Raw genomic sequence first — 22615 nt, forward strand, 5'->3', positions numbered from 1 at the left:
GTGGGCCAAAAGACAGTTTTATTGGTAGGGAGCTACGTGACACCAATACTTTTTAATAGGACAGGATACAGCAGGCTAAATATTAGTGGTGTTCTCGGAGCATTGTGCATTCTCGTTCTAAAAATGTTTGCCGTGCTGAGTGTTTTCTCTCTTTAGCTTCCTGGTTTGCAGTGTGTGAATCCTCTGTGCTTTATAAGGCAATTGTTAAGGTGTCTACTTCCCCAATATCAGGCTGCCTTAAGAGCATCTCTGCCTGACTGTGTGTTTTTTTTTTTAAATCACTCTTGCCCTCTGCCTCTTTGATATAAAAGAACCATTGTAATTCCAAGATGGCCATCGCTAGGTGAGCACCGTGACCGATGCTCTCCTGAACCTCAGGGCTACAAAACACCTAATTGAGCTCCAACGCCCTCCCCAGGCATCGGATTTTGCTGTAGAAGAGCCCGAGTAACTGGGGGTTAACCCTCATGCCCGGCCTTCATAAGTAGAGCGGCTCCCTAACATTGAGGGACGCCAGCTCGGATGCTGGGATGCGGACCCGAGTGCGCATAAAGTGGAGGCTTTAATACAAAGTTGGAGTACGTTCGGGCAGAGCCAAGCACAGGATTCGAATGAAGAACTGGTCGGGGATGTCTGTGTGACTGGCCAGGAAAACTTGGAGACATCAGCGGCCCGAGCAGAGAGAAGCCAGTGAGAAGACAGGAGGAGGGCCAGGAAAAGCAGAGAAGGGAGTGGCGCGGGATCCCTCGGCCATGGAGAGATCGGATCCCCAGTTGGTGCCTTAAAGCAGCTGGCCAGTAGCAGAGAAGAGACATTAGTTAGCAGTCTCGGAGAGGAGGGATGTTTACCTGCAGGGACGCCATGGCGGGGGGCCAGCAGCTGACAGTCTTCATCAGGGAAGAGAGGTTTAGGCAATATCTCTGCCCAGGACATTGGAGTGATCTCCCCAAGGCTGGAGGAGCTCGGTCGGGCGAGAGGGTGGGGAAAATGACCTAGTTATGATTCAAGGGTGTTTAAGCCCTGAGAGGGGGATCGCCGGAGGGAGCAAGGCCCACGCCAATCATATAGGCCTCCAACAGCAAACTAAGGGCCCTGGGCCCTGTATCCTGTCACAAGACCAAAGGAATGGTGGGCTACATATAGGTGCATAACGTCCCAGGAGATGATGAGCCAATAAATGCATTTCCCTGAAGGGGAAATTACACTATACTTTGTAAAAAGCACCCAGAACACATCAAGAAACCCGGCCAAAAATAAGCTTCAAACACAGATAACTTCAGAAGCCCAAACTGGAGCACTCCTCCCTCCAGCAGAAGGGAAACAGAGGAAAAAAGGTTGGAAGCATCCTACTCTCACTGAGGGAAGGAAGCAGGGAGTAGGACCCAGTTGGAAGGGAGCCTTGTATCGGAGAGGGAAGGTATATTTAAGAGGCAAGAAGGCAAGTGGAATTGTCCAAGTCTAAGGGAAAGGAGCCTCCACCAGCATTGAATGGACCCAGAAAACCCCCCGAGAGCAACCTTGAGAAGATGTGGAGCAAAGACATTTGCTCTCCTCAGGGGTCACTGCTGGGCAAGGAGCAAACAGAGTCTGAAAATCTCAAATGGTAGGTCAAGACCAGAACGTGACGCAGTCATTGCTCAAACAATACTTTAGTGACTTTTGGGATAGAATCGCTGACATAGTCCAGAAACAAATGACCATAATGAGAGAGGATGAAAGCTATACAAGAATTGACGGAGGACTCGAGGACGACAGAAACCTGGGTTGAGTAACTGGCAATCGCGACCCACAACCTCTAGCTCCAGATTGAAGACCTAGAAACTAGGTCAAGGAGATCAAACATCCGAGTTAAAAACCTGCCGGAAGACGTCTTAGATAAAGACCTGGAAATAGTTGTAAAAGGTATCTTCATAGACCTACTAGATGCAGAGGAAAAGTCAGACATAAGGATTGACAGAATCTATAGAGTGGGCCCCAAAGAGCAGATCCAGGGGCAAGGCCAAGAGATGTACTGGCGGCCCTGCAAGACTACAAAACAAAAGAGCATATTTTGAAAACGTCAAGAAGGGCTAAACAAATAACTTCTAACGGAGCTGAACTACTGCTCTTCCAAGACCTGTCCCAGATAACATTGAGCAAGAGAAGGAGAATGGCCCTGGTCCTGAGGGTGCTACAAGACCAGGACATCCGATATTGTTGGACGTTCCTGTTTGGCTTGGTGTTCGAGTGGCAGGGGAAGCAACACCGGATAGCTTCTTTTGAAGAGGGAGCGATAATCTTGGGGATAGAGGAGGAAGATCTAGAGCCAAGGGTCCTGCAGGCAAAAGTTCACTGTTCACTGAAAAGCTGGGAATGGTCAACTGTGAAACCGAAAGAGAAATAAGAAGGGGGGGAGAGGTACAAGCCCCAATTTAAAGGTCTGACCCTCTGATGAGAACAGGAGGAGGGGCCACCTGCTGCTAAAGACAGAATAACTTGAGACAGACAAGAGGCACAATTGGCTACAGGACTAGCAAGCCTGGGGAGGGCGAGTAATAGGGTCAACATATGAAGCCCCGAGGTGGGATGGGGACGGTGGGGGTAGAATCCTGTATGGGTTGGGGTGAACCCGCTGACGCTCAAGCTGGATTGGGTAACGGGGTCACTTCCTGAGAGGCCGATTCAGTGGTGTGGGGAGGCTAGTGGCTGGTTGAGCCCTTCCAGCGAAGGGATATGGGAGGGGGCAGGGGACGGGAGGGAGGTTGGGGGGAGGGAGTGCGATCAAGACTGGATGAGGAGGCACAAAAATGGTTGCCATTCCATTTATAATGGATAATCACAAGAAACGAGGCATAATATCCTTGAAACATCAAGGGACTAAACTCCCCTCTTAATGGGAACAAATTGGAGAGCTATCTACGGAAGGAGGGTAGGGACTTAATAACACTACAAGAGACACACATACAGGCTCTAGATAGGGAACGATTTAGATTGCAAGGCTTTCGCCACATATACCAGTCCACAGAACAGAAGAAGAAAGGGGTACTGCTAATAGCCCTTCGGAATAATCTTGATCTTATAGTTCGAGGACATGTATAGGGACGCCCAGGGAAGATATTTAACCTTGAATTTGAAGGGCACAGGGGGGAGCCATACAGTAGCAACAGTTTACGCTCCAAACGCGGGACAAGATGCCTTCTGCCAGCTCTCCCTGGAATAACTTGAGAAATTTGCAAAGGGACCTATAGTGTTGTCTGGGGACTTTAATATGGCCTGGAACCCTGAAAAGGATAGATCTACGAAAACCAAGGGAGCGCAGGGGAAACCCTTGAATGAATTTGTAGAGAGAGTGGAGCAGGTAGCACTAGTGGATGTATGGAGGGAAAAGGAAGGAGACAAGGAGGGCTATACATTCTTTTTGCATGTCCATCGTTCATTATCAAGAATAGACTGTGTGGTCATCTCAAGCTCTCCTGGGAAGGGGAAGGGCTATAGAGCTGGGGAGAATAGTCGTATCAGATCACGCTCAGCTGTCACTGAAAATAGGTAGGAGGTCAGGCCCTCTAGGACTTTGGAAATGGAGATACCCTGCTTTCCTCTTTAAGGACAAAACCGAGAGGAAAGAGTTGAAAGAAGCGATCACAAGCTTCTTTGGGATAACAAACCCGAGGACACATCCATGCAGATGAGGTGGGATGCCTTTTAAGGTTACCATTGGAGGAAAAATCATTACGATCAAGGCACGCAGGGATAGGGAATTAAGTCTCATAGAAAAAGACCTAGAAGAAAAATTAAAGAGGGTAATGGTCAGGATGGGAGTGGGAGCGAGTGGGGAAACAAGAAAGGAGTACAGAGTTATAAAGGGTCAGTTGGAAATCCTACAGGCTAAGGCGGCTGAAAGATCCCTACGGTTTTTAAAACAAAAATATTATATCATGGCAAATAAATCAGACAGACTTTTAGCTAGGAGGGTGAGGGGAGGAGAAGGCCAAACCAATTTTTAAACTAAAGCTGGAAGGCGGGAGGGGGCTGGTATGGAAACCAACAACATTGCTCATGAATTCTAGAGGTTCTATATGGAACTATACAGCTCGGTGAACCCATCTGAACAGAGTCAAGTCAACTATCTGGAAAAAGGGAATCGATAGAAATATCAGAACAGGAAAGAGAAGCAATTGAGCTAGATATCACGCCGGACTTGGTGCGGAGGGTCGTCGTATCATTACCTAGCAATAAGTCCCCTGGCTTAGACAGCTTTACTGCAGAATTTTACAGATCCTTTAGGTTAACATTGTTACCATATATGGTCCCTCATCTTAATGAAATTGGTGGTAGGGGACAAATTACGGCTACCATGAAAGAGGTGAAAGTAGTTCTCCTACCCAAGGAAGGCAAGGATCCGATGTTATGTGGGTCCAACAGGCCGATGGCCCTAATCAACGTGGACGCTAAGATTAGCACAAAGGTGCTGACGAATCGCATAGATCGAATTCTTCCAAGCATAATCAGCCCAGATCAATCAAGTTTTATCAGGGGAAGGCAGATGAGCGACAACACAAGGAGGATAACACATCTTAGAGAAAAGGTTAATTCCAGCCATCTTGGTGGCCCTAGATCCGAAAAGGCTTTCGATAGGGTAGAGTGATAGTTCTTGTTCCTTGCAATGGAGCAAATGGGCTTTGGTGAGAAGTTCCTAACAAGGATCAAGTCTAACTACCAGAACCAGTCCCTAAGGCTAGCAATTAACGGGCAACTGTGGAGTCCATCAGGGTTCAAAGGGGCACCCAGCAGGGCTGCTCTCTCTCGCCCTTGCTTTATGCAATCATTTCTGGCGTCAATTAGAAGCAATTGGGAGATTGATGGGATAACATTTGGGGGAAGCGTCCACACGATCACTGCATTCCCTGATGACATGTTGATGACCTTTATGGAACCGGAACGCTCCCTAAAGGCAATGGAGAGAATGTTGCAACAAAACGGAGATCTTGAACCTGACGACAGAGAGAGACAGAGGAGGGACTCAGGGGGGAATGGGGGGATTGGAGGGGGGGTGTTATGCTCCCGTATCGATGGGTCGAGATGTCCAAAACCTAGCTAGGAATTAAACTTGCTAAAACAGTTTTTTATGGCCCATTATGTGCCCAAGTTAGAATCAATAAGGAATAAACTGATCAATTGGGGACCGCAAATGATAACTTGGATGGGCAGAATTAACGTTTTAAAGATGGTGATCCTTCCTTAGCTGTTGTATTATTTTATGATTCTCCCAATACAGGTTCCAGTCTCTTTCTTCAGAGCCATCCAAAAACGCACAGGGAGATTTGTTTGGAACATGAAAAGACCTTGAATAGCCAGAAGGGTAATGATGATGCTTAGAAGCAGGGGCTGACTGGGGGAACCAGATTTTAAAGTATATTTTATGGCTGCACAAATAAAGGTGATGAGAGACTGGTTGAAAGATGGTTGAAAGATGGTTGAAAGATTAGAGAGACAAGTTCTGGAGGGCAATGGATAAGGCAGTGGTAGGGGCAAATCTTGAGGAAGTACTGTGGAAGGGACGTAATTAGGTGGTAGGCGAATCCTGGGATGAGCTCACTAGGTGGGCCCAAATTACCACTTTCCCATCTCCATTTACACCAACTTTAGGCAATCCACATTTCACACCAGGGAATGGGGAAAAGGGATTTGGGGTGTGGCGCGAAAGAGGAAGCCAAAAGATTCGGGACATTTTTGAGAGGTCGGAAATAAAATCATTCTCACACTGTAAGGCGGGTTTTGGGGTGGAAGAAGGGGAAAGGTTTCGGTGCTTTCAAATACAGCACGGGTTGATGCAGCCGAGCAATGACCCGAAGCTTAACCCCCTTTGCGAAATGTTTAATGACTGATCCAGGGGACAAACACTTAGTGGGGGCGATTTATTCACACATCTATCAGGGAGAGGAAATGGGGGAAAGAAAATACATGGCAGCTTGTGAAGGGGCAATAAGCCAAGTCCTAGAAGAAACAGAATGGAAGCTACTGTGGGCCACCATACTCAAACTGACGAGATTGCTGCAAATTTAGGAAATATGGGTTAAATGTATGCTTCAATGGCATCTAACTCTGGACAAAATACACAAATGTTATCCCCCAGTACCTAACGTATGTTGGAGGCAATGCGGAATGGTGGAGACGTGGAATCGTATATGATGGGGCAAGAGTATTGGAGGGTAATATGGGAGGCTCTAACGGAGGTACCAGGTCTGAATGGAGGGAGCAATAAAGAAAGGTCTATCCTGGGGTTAAGGGGGTCCATTTGAGGAAATGTCCGCCAGATCAGAATGTAAGGTATGTGTGATCCAAATGATGTCGGTGGCGATTGGGCTGGCGCAAAAATGGAAATCGAAGGTACCTCCTACGGAGCATGAATGGGTGGGAAAAGTTTGGAACTTTGCAGCCCTGGAATGGGTAACCTACTCTCTACAAGGAGACCATCCAGGATCTTTGGCAGACTGGTCTCAGGTGTTAGCACTTCTTCAGAAAGGGGTTAGGACCATCTGGTGCCCGAGGAGAATTTTTCTAGACAGTGACTTACGGGGTCTAAGTTTGGGGACAATTCAAGGAAAGGCCTCTCAATCTTGATCGGACTACAGGGGAGATTGGGGGGGAAAGGTGGGCTCACAAATGGTTTGGTAAATTGTGAAAATGCTAATAAAGAGTTACATGTGCAAAAAAAGAACCATTGTGTCTGCTTAATTAATTGGATGGAAGTTACTGTTTGATAATTATCTTGTTTTTAGTTCAACTACTATAAAACATGGGCCCTAATCAGAAGGTCTCTGAGTGCCTCATGAAGTGCACGTTCAAAAGGTGAAAAAGAAGATTTCAGAGCAGGATAGGAAGATTAGGCTAGGCAAAAGATATTAAGGGAGGTGGAGGTGATCAGGCTAGTTTGGTGCAGCAAAAGAGGTACATTTTGAGGCTTTTGTGGAAGTTGATCATGGAAGGTAAGGTACAGATTTGGGTTGGGAGGGTGTTCCAATCTGGGTGCCCATTGAGTGAGGCTTGTTTTGTAAAAAAAAAATATGCTAATAATTTGCAGGTTAGATCGCTGAATGGAATGTGAAGGATATTTTGGTTTACTTTTCTGGTGTTTGTGTGGGTGAGGGCTCTAAGTTTGCTGCGAAGATAGTTCTGAGGTGGTAGGCCATATATACTGTTAAGGATTTCCAGCCTGTTATGGTGAGGAAAGGCACTAAAGTAATCAAGGTAGGTAGCAGAGCAGTAAGACTTAGACTTAGGAGTGGGTGAGACTGTTCTCGGACTGCAATGAGTCCACGCAGAACAACATCAATAAATCCACTTAGACAGTTAAGTATTCGGATACAATGATATATTACGCCTTTAAAATACACAGCAGGCAATGAAATCTCTAGGCAAACATAGTCGCACACTTACTATAAAACACATATATACATTAACACTCAAGAGAAGAGCGAAAGCATTTGATCCAATAACTAGTGAAAAACCGGTAAGTACTTGGAAGCATAAGGTTCAGTTGAAACATTTTAGAGCAACCGTAAAACAATTTCCTAGCACTTAGTAAGTTCAGCCCTAGGATGGTTTGCTCTGCACTTTGCCTTAAAGTAACAAGTTCTGAAGTTATACTTTTCAGGTAACTTTTCTGTGATTGGATGTTTCCAGTGGTTGTGACCGAGTTCAAAAAGTTCAGGAACATTTAGGTAAGTAGCTCTCTCATTCCCACTGCACTAGGATATGCCTAGGAGAGTATCCTTGACCAGGTCAGCACCAATCAAAGTCAGGAAAGAGCTATAGGGACAGGACTTTACGCCCCTGTGGAGTATGGGAGGGGGGGGAAACTGGTGTTACCTTACCCCACTGACTCAGATTTCTCCAAAGATGACTGCTGAGATTCCAGATTCTGTTAGGGATGCAAACATCTGTGCTTCGTCTGGTAGGAGGGAGGCCTGGGGGTCGCAGGTGCATAGGTCACTTTCAAACACAGGATTTCATTTCGGTTGGTTGCAGTGCTTAAATCTCGGTTCCATGCACCTTCCAGCTAAACACATTTGTGAAGAAAAGATGAAGACTTCTCACAACCTCACGACACCTCTAGGGAGTGAAGGAGACCGGTTGCAATTGGAGTCACCACAATCAGGTGGTAACATTGGATGAACGAAGGAGCAGACGCTGCACAGCTTCTGTTGATGCAGGGAGCAGGTGTCTCGTGTTGCAAGCTGAAGATCTTCCAAGTTCCAAGGATGCACTCGAACGGAGATGGCTACAGTGAGGTAGTTTGGAAAATTTCTATCATATCCTCTACAAATAATTTAAACACAATCAGTTTCTGAACAGGCCTAAGAGGTTAGTGTAGCACTTTCAGTGAGGGTCTTTTTTCACTTTCCTGTTCACAGAGCCATAAGAGTTATAGAGGGGAACAGTGCTCAAGATTTTTGTGACATAGGTTGGAGCTATAGACAGGCATGGGCGTGTTCTGAAGCCTAAATATGAATATCAAGAATAAGTGGTCACTAGAAGAACCACCTCAATATATAAGGTCTTTTTGTGCAAGATGTATAGATGTACGAGTAACACAATGGAAGTTGTAATTTATTGTTTGATTACTACATAAACTGTTTTTTTTTTTTAAATTATTATTTGTAGAGGATATGAAAGAAAATGCCCCTGATGAAGAGAGATACTCTCGAAACGCGTTAAGACATTTCCCCTAGTTTTATGTTCTAATTAAAGTGACTACAACGTTTTGAAATTGGAGTATGGGCATTGTTATATACGATTAACAAAGAATCACCTTGTAAAAATCTCTTTTTGAATGTGTTTACCTAACATCTTTTTGAATACGTTTACCTAAACTTCTGTTTTAATATACATCATAGAATATGTGCCGATTAGCCCTTAATCGTGTGCAGGGGACAGGAGTTCCCCATTTTGTGAATTTCATTTGTTGTTCTGTTAGTGCACCACTCTCTTAACAGCACCAATTTAATCAGACTCAGCTCTTCTGAAGTAAAAAGGGGGTTTCAAATGCACCAGTTGTCTACTGCCAAATCTTTTTAGATGACGCTCGGCATCAAATGTTTAAGCACTTGTTGGTATTTTGTTGTTTTACAGATCAGTTTTCACCATTTGCAACCAGTAGTGGAAGAAGACTAAATATCTGCTTTACTAGAAACATGACGCTTCTGGATGGTGAAAACAGTAAGTGATGAACTGTTAATGAAAGTGTAAATAGCTAGTGAATGTTTTTTGCAAAGCATACTCCATCGACTGGCTTTGGGGCAATTGAACAGTCACATAATGTGCTGGATAATTAATCCTTGAAAATTCAAGTCCCCAAAAGCATGGGAGATTCTTTACACTGTCCTCTACTGTTCCACAAACTCACTAAGGAGACAAGAAGACAGTTCAAGCAATGTGTGCCAAGTGTGATGTGATGGTCGATTTCTGTGAAATTGGAATGAACTTGGATCTCACCAGAGCTGTCAAGGCGTCTTCAAACTTGCCCGGCGCAGAGGCAGCACGAACTCCTGCCTCCCCGTAGGGTCTTGGCACCTGGACCTGATAGGAAACTCAGGCTACCGCGACCCGCCGGGGAAAGAGGGTTAGGGTCCGCTGAATGGATGGGTAAGGGATTGTAGGTTCACCGGAAAAAGGTTTAGGGAGAGGTTCTGGATGGGAATGGGAATTATAGGGAAAAATGCTCCTCAGCTACTGCCGCCCCATCCACTGGTCGTTCTCGTGGTGAGTTCTCCGCCCACTCATTCAATCCTCAGTCATACCATAACCAGTTATTAGGAGCCTTTGTAGTGGAGCTTGGAACCACTGCAGGAGCTTTTGCTTGGAGCTCTAACCACAACGGTTGCACCAAAACAGTGTTAGCATGAGCTTTATATTCCCCACTGCCTTCTCTCTGCAGTTACCAAAAGCCCGCAATGCTAGATCGATCATCCCTGAACAGTCACATGGCTGTGGGTCTACTTGCGCAATTAAATCCTTAAGGTCTTCTCGAAGGCCTTGATAAAAAAGCGCCATTCTTTTATCTTGGGGCCAGTCCGTTTCTACGGCTAATCTGTTGAATGCGGTGACATAAGTGACTAGCTCCTTACTTCCCTGTCGTAGAGTCAACAACTCCTGGTCTTTCTGCAGGGCGGCTGAACGCCGATTGAAAATCCGGCCAAATTCTTCAAGAAAATCTTCCCAAGAATATAAAAGGGCATCATCCTTACGAACCAATGGTGTAGCCCAAGAAGCTGCATCCCCACTTAAGTATGATATTACAAAGGCAGTGCGGGCCTGTTCTGTCCGGAACACCGTGGGTTTGGTTAAAAAATGTAATTGGCATTGCATGATGAATTGGTTATACTTCTGGGGGTCACCTTGGTACCGTTCTGGGGCTGCCAATGGTAGCGGAGGTTCGCTAGAGACATGCACTTGGACTGGTGTCGAGGGTTCGCGGGGTAATGGGGTTGCTTGGGCTTGACTTTGAACTGTTAGGGTATGGACCTGCCCTGCAAGAGTTAAATATTCCTGCCTAGTTGCTGCGAGCTCCTGTTTGAGCTCTTGTAATAAAACTACTACCTCAGCCATGGTTGGTCGTGCTGCCCGGGCGCCTGAATATACGTGGTCTTGCTATTCTGTCAAGGCGTCTTCAAACTTGCCTGGCGCAGAGGCAGCACAAACTCCTGCCTCCCCGTAGGGTCTTGGCACCTGGACCTGATAGGAAACTCAGGCTACTCAGGCTACCGCAACCCGCCGGGGAAAGAGGGTTAGGGTCCGCTGAATGGATGGGTAAGGGATTGTAGGTTCACCGGAAAAAGGTTTAGGGAGAGGTTCTGGATGGGAATGGGAATTATAGGGAAAAATGCTCCTCAGCTCCTGCCGCCCCATCCACTGGTCGTTCTCGTGGTGAGTTCTCCGCCCACTCATTCAATCCTCAGTCATACCATAACCAGTTATTAGGAGCCTTTGTAGTGGAGCTTGGAACCACTGCAGGAGCTTTTGCTTGGAGCTCTAACCACAACAGTTGCACCAAAACAGTGTTAGCATGAGCTTTATATTCCCCACTGCCTTCTCTCTGCAGTTACCAAAAGCCCGTGCTAACGTGCGCAATTACACAATATCTCTTGTCATTTACAGGGTACCTGGCAGCTTAGACAATATATATATATACTTTAGTAAGGAACCAGAAATGTACTTAGCTGCGGGTCGTGAGCTTGTTCTCCTTGACGCGGCATGGGAAGTCCCCGAAAGTTCGTAGCAAGCTCCGCTGGAAAATACCAAAAATACAATGAGCATGTGCAAGATCAGACTACACCTTCTAGCACTGACTTGTGCTCCCATAGCACTACGTGACCCGGTGGTGTGCTCGAATCGGGTTGTCTTCACCCGTGTTTCCGCACACGTGCCTCCTGCCCTGCCCCGTAGGAGACTCGAAACTGTACGTGTCGGGTTGCCTCACCCGGAACGTTACCCTCAGAGTGTGCTCGGATCGGGTTGTCTTCACCCGAACGTTTCCCTCAGTCACCCCCACATAAGCACTCTGCATGCGGGTTATTGTTCAGCCATACGTTGCGGTCCAAACCGCCTGAATCCTAAGTCTGCATGCACCGCGACCTCAGCCGCTTCGTTAGTCTTTCTCCCTGCACGCGGATTTAATATCAAGAAGCACTTATCTCAAGTTGGCGCGGGGCCTGTGAGTTCAGGTGGTCGAAGTGCCCCGCGAAGGCTGGCCCTGAGCGGAGCGCTGGGAAACACGTCCGTCCTCCACTGAAGCCGGAATAGCAAGCGGGGAAGCGTGGGCGCGGTTCGCGCATGCGCTGTTCGTTGGGCGTTGCCCGCGTGCAGATATTTTCCTCCCAGCTGGCTTGTGAAGAACACCGCCTGCTGGGATTTGTAGTCTCTTGATGTTTCTTAGTCCCTGCATACTTTACCTGCAATAGGGATGAAACATCCTCCTTATGTACAGCATATAAGGTTTACAGAAAGCGTTCACAAGGCTTTGGTGACTGTGGGATACTAGTTTCCTACATGACGTGCTGCCAATCTGCCCAGCCCTGACAGTACTCCCCCCTCCCTCTCGCAGGCCCAGGTTTAGAAGGGTGCACATGATGAAACTGGCGGAGGAGCCGAGGAGCATGTAGATTAGAAGCTGGTTCCCAGGATTGTTCTTCCGGGCCATACCCTTTCCAGTCTACCAGGTACCAGAGTTCATTCTGTTTAACACGTGAGTCAAGAATAGCTTTAACCTCAAACTCGGGATTGCCGTCAACCATCAGAGGTGGGGGTTTTTTGGGTTTTAGGGACGAGGGTGCTGCCTTTAGAAGAGATATGTGAAAGACTGTATGTATGTGCATGTGTTTGGGTAGTGTCAAACGTACTGCCACGGACTTATCACTCTTTCTATTGGGTATGGGCCAATGAATCTTGGTTGGAGTTTTCTTGGTCCTTGGAGGTGTAGATTTCGCGTAGACAGCCAGACGGTATCCCCAATATGGTAAAGTGGGCTTGGTCTGCGTTTCTTGTCGGCGTGTTTCTTATAGCTTTGTTTTGCTGAGAACAGGTTGTTTTGCCTGACCTGCCAAATGTCGATGAGTTGTTTCCTTCGTGCTTCCACGGCTGGTGCTATTGGAGCAAGGTCGGGTACTGGTTGAAATCTCGGATGAAATCCGTACGTGCCATAAAAAGGAGTCACCTTAGTGGATGCGTGAACTGCATTGTTATATGCAAACTCGGCCAGCCATATCACCTCGGCCCAAGATTTTCCTTGGCTGTGTATCATACATCGTAAGTACTGTTCTAAAGTTTGGTTTAGGCGCTCAGTTTGACCGTCCGTCTTGGGATGGTAACTTGTAGACAGACGCATTTCGATTCCAACTGCTTTACAAAAGGCATTCCAGAAGTGGGATGTGAACTGTGGACCTCTGTCAGAAATAATTCCTTGAGGGATACCATGGAATCGCACTATATTCCTCAAAAACAACTTGGTGAGTCCGCTGGCGGAGGGTGTTCCAGTACACGGTATAAAGTGTCCCAATTTAGTTAAGTAGTCTATGACCACTAAAATTGACGTGTAACCTAAACTCTCAGGTAGTTTGACGATAAGATCTAATGAAACCGTATGCCAAGGTCTCGGTGGTGTTGGTAAGGGTTGAAGCAAGCCTGCAGGGTGTTGATGAACAGCCTTATTACGTAGACAGTTCTCACATTGATTCAAGTATGCTTGGACATCTCGGGTCATGTGAGGCCACCAGAAATGTCTATGCAATAGTTCGTGTTTTAGATACTCCAGGATGTCCCACGAACAGTGAGTCATGACACCACCGAAGGGCCTTTTTTCGTAGTGGAGCAGTGGGTAGATAAAGACAGTCTTTGTAGAATGGTAAACCCTCTTTCACAGTTTGGTTCACATTTTGTGCTTTCCATTGTGCTAGTTCTTGTGCAGTCATAGCTTCTCTGATGCCTTGGAACATATCATCCACAGTAATACTTCCAATTATTCGAGCTGGGTCAACTAAGGGTTTTGTTTCAATCGGACTTTCTGCCAAGGCCGATGAAGTCTCTGGATATCTAGACATGATGTCGGCTTTTCTATTTTCTGCGCCAGGCCGAAATGTGACTATGAAGTCGAACTCTGCAAAGTACATTGCCCATCTTAATTGTCGTGGGTTTAGCGCTCTAGCTGACCTTAGAAATTGCAAATTCCGGTGGTCTGTGTAAATGGTGATGGTATGCCTGGCTCCCATTAAATAGTGTCGCCATTCACTGAATGCGGTCTTGATTGCCAATAATTCCCGGTCAGCTATTATGTAATTTTGTTCAGCTGGTAGTAAAGTTCTTGAATAATAAGCTACAGGGTGTAGTTGCCCATGGTCGTCGCGCTGCGAAAAAACAGCCCAATAGCATAGCTTGATGCGTCCGTTTCAACGATAAAGGGTTTGGCAGGATCCAGGTGTAGAAGTACTGGGGCTGTGGTGAAGGCCTTTTTAACTGCTTGAAAACTTTCCTCGGCTGCTGAATCCCAACTGAAGACCACTCCTTTCCTGAGAAGACGAGTGATTGGAAGTACCTTTTGAGCAAAACCGTCAATAAATCGCCTATAAAAATTGGCGAATCCTAATATGGTTTGGACTTCCATAACCAAGCTAGGGGATGGCCAATCTACTATGGCCTGTACCTTTCGCTTGTCCATGGTGACTCCCTGAGGTGATAGGACATATCCTAGGAATTCTATAGTTGACCGATGGAACTCACATTTCTCTAGCTTTGCATACAGTTGGTGTTTCCTTAACCTGTGCAAGACAGCTTGTACATGCTCTCGATGTTCTTCCATGCTTTGTGAATATATCAATATATCATCGATATATACAACTGCGAAGACATCTAGGTAACCTCGCAGGACTTCGTCCAAAAAATGTTGGAACGCTGCTGGGGCGTTGCAGAGTCCAAACGGCATCACTTGGTATTCGTATAGACCAAATTTGGTCCGAAATGCGGTCTTCCATTCATCGCCTTGTTTTACGTGAACTAAATGGTACGCTCCACGCAGGTCAAATTTCGTATACACCGTGGACCCCCTCACTTGATCTAGCAACACTGGTATCAGAGGTAACGGGTAACGATTTTTAATAGTTATCCGATTTATTGCTCTGTAGTCGATGCAAGTGCGTAAATCTCCTGTCTTTTTAGGGACAAAGTATAATGGAGAAGAGACTGGTGAAGTCGAATGTCGGATAAATCCGTTTGCCAGGTTGGTGTCAATATAAGACTTGAGGTGTTCATTTTCTGCCTCCGTGAGGGCATAAATTCTGCTACATGGCAGCATGCTCCTGCTTCCAAATCAATGCGGCAGTCAAACGATCTATGTGGTGGTAGAGTCTCTGCCGCGGCCTTACTGAAGACATCCCTGAACTCGGTGTATTCTGCGGGTAACGCCATGTCCGTACTTCCAATAATCTGCGTGCTAAGTGGTTCCAAACAGTGTTTTTCACAAAAGTCTGATGAGAACTGGACTAAACCTAAGGTCCAGTTTATCCTAGGATTATGTATGCGTAACCATGGTAAGCCTAAAATGAATCCAAAATGCGGAGCTGCTATGACGTCGAATCGTACCTGTTCACGATGGTAGTCTCCGCATGTCAACTGTAGATCTTGTGTCTGATGCGTGATGAGTCCTGAAGATAAAGGAGACCCATCCACAGCCTTCACTTCTTCTTCCGGTCTTTTCTTGACTAGGGGAAGTCCTACCTTCTGTGCCAACTGTGCATCAACGAAATTACCCGTAGCGCCTGAATCGACCATGAGAGTTACTGGGACCAGTTCACCCTGCCATCGCAACTCTCCTTTAAGCAATACATGAGCTCCCTGTTTCTGATAGGTGTTAGCTAAGCTCTTTGGGGTGTCTTCTACTAGGCTTGCCTGGACCACCCTCACTGGCGAGCGGTGGCGTTTCCCGATTGACTACTTTTTGGCTTTGTGAGACACTTTTTCACAAAATGCCCTGCCTTACCACAATATAAGCAGAGCCTGTCTCGTCTCCTCTTGTCCTTCTCCTCCTTGGACAATGGTCCCCGTATTGTCCCAATTTGCATAGGTTCTTCTGTGCCAGTACTTCTTTCGAAGGGTTTACTGGGTTTTTGCTGATCTAAACGGACCATAGGCTTGGCATCCCATTTCCTTCTTTCTTGTCGTCGATCAATTTGGCGTTGATCTAAGCGCAATGCTAGATCGATCATCCCTGAACAGTCACATGGCTGTGGGTCTACTTGCGCAATTAAATCCTTAAGGTCTTCTCGAAGGCCTTGATAAAAAAGCGCCATTCTTTTATCTTGGGGCCAGTCCGTTTCTACGGCTAATCTGTTGAATGCGGTGACATAAGTGACTAGCTCCTTACTTCCCTGTCGTAGAGTCAACAACTCCTGGTCTTTCTGCAGGACGGCTGAACGCCGATTGAAAATCCGGCCAAATTCTTCAAGAAAATCTTCCCAAGAATATAAAAGGGCATCATCCTTACGAACCAATGGTGTAGCCCAAGAAGCTGCATCCCCACTTAAGTATGATATTACAAAGGCAGTGCGGGCCTGTTCTGTCCGGAACACCGTGGGTTTGGTTAAAAAATGTAATTGGCATTGCATGATGAATTGGTTATACTTCTGGGGGTCACCTTGGTACCGTTCTGGGGCTGCCAATGGTAGCGGAGGTTCGCTAGAGACATGCACTTGGACTGGTGTCGAGGGTTCGCGGGGTAATGGGGTTGCTTGGGCTTGACTTTGAACTGTTAGGGTATGGACCTGCCCTGCAAGAGTTAAATATTCCTGCCTAGTTGCTGCGAGCTCCTGTTTGAGCTCTTATAATAAAACTACTACCTCAGCCATGGTTGGTCGTGCTGCCCGGGCGCCTGAATATACGTGGTCTTGCTATTCTGTCAAGGCGTCTTCAAACTTGCCCGGCGCAGAGGCAGCACGAACTCCTTCCTCCCCGTAGGGTCTTGGCACCTGGACCTGATAGGAAACTCAGGCTACTCAGGCTACCGCAACCCGTCGGGGAAAGAGGGTTAGGGTCCGCTGAATGGATGGGTAAGGGATTGTAGGTTCACCGGAAAAAGGTTTAGGGAGAGGTTCTGGATGGGAATGGGAATTATAGGGAAAAATGCTCCTCAGCTCCTGCCGCCCCATCCACTGGTCGTTCTCGTGGTGAGTTCTCCGCCCACTCATTCAATCCTCAGTCATACCATAACCAGTTATTAGGAGCCTTTGTAGTGGAGCTTGGAACCACTGCAGGAGCTTTTGCTTGGAGCTCTAACCACAACAGTTGCACCAAAACAGTGTTAGCATGAGCTTTATATTCCCCACTGCCTTCTCTCTGCAGTTACCAAAAGCCCGTGCTAACGTGCGCAATTACACAATATCTCTTGTCATTTACAGGGTACCTGGCAGCTTAGACAATATATATATATACTTTAGTAAGGAACCAGAAATGTACTTAGCTGCGGGTCGTGAGCTTGTTCTCCTTGACGCGGCATGGGAAGTCCCCGAAAGTTCGTAGCAAGCTCCGCTGGAAAATACCAAAAATACAATGAGCATGTGCAAGATCAGACTACACCTTCTAGCACTGACTTGTGCTCCCATAGCACTACGTGACCCGGTGGTGTGCTCGAATCGGGTTGTCTTCACCCGTGTTTCCGTACACGTGCCTCCTGCCCTGCCCCGTAGGAGACTCGAAACTGTACGTGTCGGGTTGCCTCACCCGGAACGTTACCCTCAGAGTGTGCTCGGATCGGGTTGTCTTCACCCGAACGTTTCCCTCAGTCACCCCCACATAAGCACTCTGCATGCGGGTTATTGTTCAGCCATACGTTGCGGTCCAAACCGCCTGAATCCTAAGTCTGCATGCACCGCGACCTCAGCCGCTTCGTTAGTCTTTCTCCCTGCACGCGGATTTAATATCAAGAAGCACGTATCTCAAGTTGGCGCGGGGCCTGTGAGTTCAGGTGGGCGAAGTGCCCCGCGAAGGCTGGCCCTGAGCGGAGCGCTGGGAAACACGTCCGTCCTCCACTGAAGCCGGAATAGCAAGCGGGGAAGCGTGGGCGCGGTTCGCGCATGCGCTGTTCGTTGGGCATTGCCCGCGTGCAGATATTTTCCCTACAGCTGGCTTGTGAAGCACACGGCCTGCTGGGATTTGTAGTCTCTTGATGTTTCTTAGTCCCTGCATACTTTGCCTGCAATAGGGATGAAACATCCTCCTTATGTACAGCATATAAGGTTTACAGAAAGGGTTCACAAGGCTTTGCTGACTGTGGGATACTAGTTACCTACATGACGTGCTGCCAATCTGCCCAGCCCTGATAAGAGCTGCCAAGCTCGTTATAGATGTTAATGAATTCTGGGTAGTAGGGCTAGGGATTTCAAATTGAAAATGGTCTGTAGATTAATTGTATTGGCTCAAAAGATTTGCAATGATCAAAAATATACATAAAACATATTTATTAAGAAAGTTCCTATGTAAACTTTTGAGCAAATGAGGCTCAGTCTCACATTTCAAGTGCTAGGAGGCATCCATTTTGTGAAATGGATGATCCTCCTGTGCTTGTGTTAATCTCCGCCATTGCGGCACTAATGAAGCACAAGCCATTAACACAAGCTGCTGCTGGTACGTACTTTAAATTTCATTCTTTTTTCAAAGCACTGCAAAATAAATGCTGCGGTTTTCTTTATATAGCCCAGGAGACTCAAAGCTGAAGACACAGCAAACATAAATACACGTTATAAATGCTGCAGTTTTCTTTCTAAGTTAGAAAGAAAACCGCAGCATTTATTTTGCAGTGCTTTGAAAAAATTATGAAATTTAAAGCACTTACCAGCAGCAGCTTGTATTAATCTCTGCTCTGCGGCATTAATGAAGCAAAAGCCACCTGCTGGTACATTTCCGTTTATTACAGCTGGCTGGCTTTTGCATCATTAGTGCTGCGAGAGCAGAGATTAACACAAGCACAGGAGGCTCATCCATTTCACAAAATGGATGCCTCCTAGTGCTTGAAATGTGTGACTTTGAGCCTCATTTGCTCAAAAGAGTACATAGGAACTTTCTTAATGAATCTTTTTTTATATATATTTTTGATCATGGCCCATCTTTTGAGCCTAAAATGTTTGAGTGAACTATTCCTTTAATAACGTATTATCTGTTTGCCAAACATTGAAGACATCTGAGCACTATATTGTAGATTGCATAAGAACAATCACAATGGCCAAGGAGAGGACCTTTCAATATTGGCTGGCTTTTAATAGTGCAGACTTGAAATTGAGCAAACTCATGTTGTACATATAGTTGATGCAATGCCTTTGCAAATGACATTCTTCTATGGCTGGTATTAGTGGAGAGGTTTAACTCCCAACAATGTTTCCATGGAATGGAATTCCTGCTCATATAGCTTTCCATTGTTGTTTGGTATGAAGGCTTTCAAATCATATGAAAGACATAGAGGTGACTATTATGCTTCACTTTGTTTGGTTTTGTTCTCAAGCAGCAAACATTCCAAGTAACAAACTGTAGTTTCTGTAAGTGCAAAAGAGATTAAAAGCAAGAGGCGCATAACCGATTCTGTAGCCATTAGTCCCCTCATGCGTATTTATATCGAATTAAGAACAGGTTCATTTAGAACAGAAATTACTTATAAAGTAGGCAATACCTGAGAGGAGGAGCAGTCCTAGCGTAAGGGGCCTTTACATAAGATCATTGTTGTATTGAATGATGTATACCGGGTGGTGAAAGAATAGGAACATAGCCCAAGGATAGGGACTAAAGGACATGACATGTTGTGATGGGGCAGCCCACCACAAATAATTACGATGACTCCCAGCATATACCACAAGGTCACAGAGACGCACACGGCCAACACAAAGGCGGCCGTAGACAAGATAGAGAAAGCAATGAAGTTTTGGAAGATACTCCCACTGGGGATGATAGGGAGGGCTGCTGTGCTGAAGATGACGGTGCTGCCCCGCCTGCTATATTACTTCACCAACATCCCGTACAGCATCCCTGGTTCCTTCTTTAAACTACTTCACACACTGGCAAGGGAATTCCTGTGGAGAGGGGGGAGGAACAGGATTGCGTCGAACACATTACAGAGGGATTATGAATGGGTGGGGGGAATCAGGCTACCGCACATTGAACGTTACTACTTGGCAGCACAACTGCATTTCGTGGTACGGTGGCTGGTTGATGACCCATCCATAGACACATTGCTTTTCCAGCCGACAATGCGACAATATTATTTGAGAGAGCTCTTATTGATAGACAAAGCTCTGATCAAGCCACTCCCCACTATGGTCCAACTGTGCTGGACCTTATGGAGGAGAGCATGGAAAATGCATGGGACACGAGACCCCTGCTCTAGACAAATCCCCTTGCAGGATTAGTCGACACCCGCACGGAGTCCCTGGCAACATACCATGTACAGTGGGAGGACAAAGGAGCGGCACAGATTGGGGACTTGTGGAAAGAGGGGCAATGGTTAGACTTTTGGACCATAATGGAGGAGTAAAACATTCAAAAGGGACAATTCCTACTATACAACTGTATGGTCTGCAGGATTAAGAACAGATGGAAGACATTACTCGAAGGGGAAGATAACAAGGGGGAGCTGGACATGTGGTTAGATGTGTCGGAAGGAGGACACAGTATCCAGACTCTATGAACAGTTCCTGCGTAGCAGTAATGGGTGGGTGTTGCAAGCAAGAGCCAGATGGGAAGATGAACTTCAAAAACAATTCACGGATGAGGAATGGAGCAGGATGCTCCAGTATGCAAAGAAAGTCTCCAGGAATGCGAGATTCAAGCAACTGCAGCTCTACCTCATACACAGGGCATACCTCACACCCATGAGACTGTTCACCATGGGAAGCAAACAAACTCGTAGATGCCCACGCTGTGCGGCGGAGGAGGCGGACATGTTGCACATGTTCTGGTCCTGCCCAGTGATAACTATCATTTGGGACAATGTAAAAGATAGGGTAGCGGCAGCAGGGATCCAAATGCAAGCGTGGTCGCCGGAGTCCTATCTATTTGGGATGTTCCCAAGGGCGGGCGGGGGGGCAGAGGATGCAAATGGCAAAGATGAAAGACCTGATGATATACTGGCAAAGCGCCGCATAGCGATGGCATGGAACACAAGTACCGGCCGTCAATAGAGCTGTGGTGGACAGACCTGAAGAAATGGACACTAGCCTAGACGGCGGTGAGGGAGCGAGTGGGGCCAAGCTACTAGCATGGGACTCCCTCATACAAGATCCATTTGAATGAACTGAAGGGCACGGCACAACAGACCCTAGTGTGCCAGAAGACGATTGAATGATTGGCGACACAGCAGTAATGAGAAATTGAGCGGAGAGGAACACCAGAAGTAAAAGGAAAGTCACAAGAAACCTGTCAGGAGGGGTATGGACTATAAAAGATAGACAACATTGGGGTCAGATGTGGAGGGGGCAAGCCAGCGCGCCAAGACGAAGGATGACATAGTGCCGAATCCATCAAGCAGTGCCAGTTTGTTGTTGTTTTGTTGTTATGTGTTGGAAAAATAAAGAGATGTAAAAAGAAATGACGATGACTCACCAGACAAGTTTTCACACATGTTTATGTAAAAATGTTTACAGTCAGGGTGGCTGTATCTTCTGGGGCAAGATATTTAGTGCCTCACGGGGCTTGTGATTTTGGCACTAGGTTCGTCCCTCTATCTCTGATGCCCTCCGCCTTTCCCCTTCCTTAGCCAAGCGTCCCTAACAGGAATGTTAGTATCTTGCCAACATTAACCCCTATCTGTCTGATGTTTCTGACTAAGGCTGATGGTGTTTTCCATAATACATTGGCTAACTAACTTGTTAGGGACTTTTGAACCTTTCCCTGTTTAGTACTCTAGGAAGTTAGAGGTGGTGCCTTCTTTCACCCGGTGTCACTCGCACACCTTCCACACAAGTTCTTTCCTGACCTTCTGTGACAAATCACAAGGTGTTGTCTCTACTTTAGATGGGATGGAGGAGCCCCTTTCCATAAGGCCAGGGAGGTGAAACCAATACCCGATAGTCTACCTGGGGGTGGTACTCAGCGGGAGGATCTCATGGGGAGGGTAGACCCCATTGATAGTAGTGACCATGTCGCCAGAATGCAGTATCCCTTTAACCCTCCCACCTTTTCTCAAAACCCCTCTAGTACCACATTACCTGTTACTTACATGTGTACATCACAACCAAGAACTACTGGGATGGGGGAAGAGACCATGAGTAAAGAAGATCACAGACTAGAAAGAACTCGCCTGCTCTAGTTTTGTGCATGAGCCTATTGGCCCGCTGCCATTCAAAGGCAGAGAGGGAAGAGAAGGTTGGCCAGGTGGGTGCCCACCGGCAGGGCAGAGAGCCGACTGTGTCCGGAGAAGGTCCTGGTGAACCGAAGAAGCTCCCGAAGCTCCTGGCAGAGCCGCGAACAGCCAAAGGGAGAAGGCCAAGGCCCTACATGTAAAATGCTGGATTATCCCAGGTTTGAGGAGACCCAGAAAGGGAAGAGACATAGCAAAGCAAGGCAATTTCACAAGGGGAAGGACACCAAGTGAAGTGGGTCTGAGACCCGCATTGGGAAAGTAAATCCCAATCCAATTGCAAAAAGAGATACGAAGTTTGAATATGCAAATAGTATGGATAGGCCTTGGCAGGGGAGTAAACCATGGCTGTGGTACAAAAGCAAATTGTATAAAAAGAAATGTGAACTGGACCACTGTGAACTTGAGCAACTAAAGGGGTTCTGGGACCCACGCTGGGGAAGAGAGAGCCAAGCTATTCTTCTTTGTCGGAGTACCTGGAAGCCTGGTCTGCTCAGAAAGGGTCTGGGACCCTCGGCACAGTTTGGGAGAGAGAACCAGGCTATTCTTATTCGTTAAAGTACATGGAAGCCGGGTCTGCTCACAAGGGGCCTGGGACCAAGATGGCTTGGAAAAGGAATCCAGGCTATTCTTCCTTGTCACAGGGCCTGGAAAGCCAGGTGTGTCAAGTAAAGACAAGGGCTAACTTGATCATTGAAGACACAGACAGTTGGAAAGACTCTGGGTAAGGGAAGCAACCCCTTGGGTCTTGTG

General features: G+C 46.8%; 1 protein-coding gene across 1 annotated transcript in view; it reads left to right on the top strand.

Moving 5' to 3' along the window:
- Positions 1 to 22615, top strand: part of MCCC1 (methylcrotonyl-CoA carboxylase subunit 1) — a 577485-nt gene that overhangs the window by 245418 nt on the left and 309452 nt on the right. Inside the window, exon 14 of the mRNA XM_069618652.1 lies at positions 9112 to 9198. Within this exon, the coding sequence (XP_069474753.1) occupies positions 9112 to 9198 (87 nt within the window). The remainder of the gene's footprint in view (positions 1 to 9111; positions 9199 to 22615) is intronic.

The sequence above is a fragment of the Ambystoma mexicanum genome, chromosome 10 (assembly GCF_040938575.1).
Source record: "Ambystoma mexicanum isolate Mex_15411 chromosome 10, UKY_AmexF1_1, whole genome shotgun sequence".
Lineage (NCBI taxonomy): Eukaryota > Metazoa > Chordata > Amphibia > Caudata > Ambystomatidae > Ambystoma > Ambystoma mexicanum.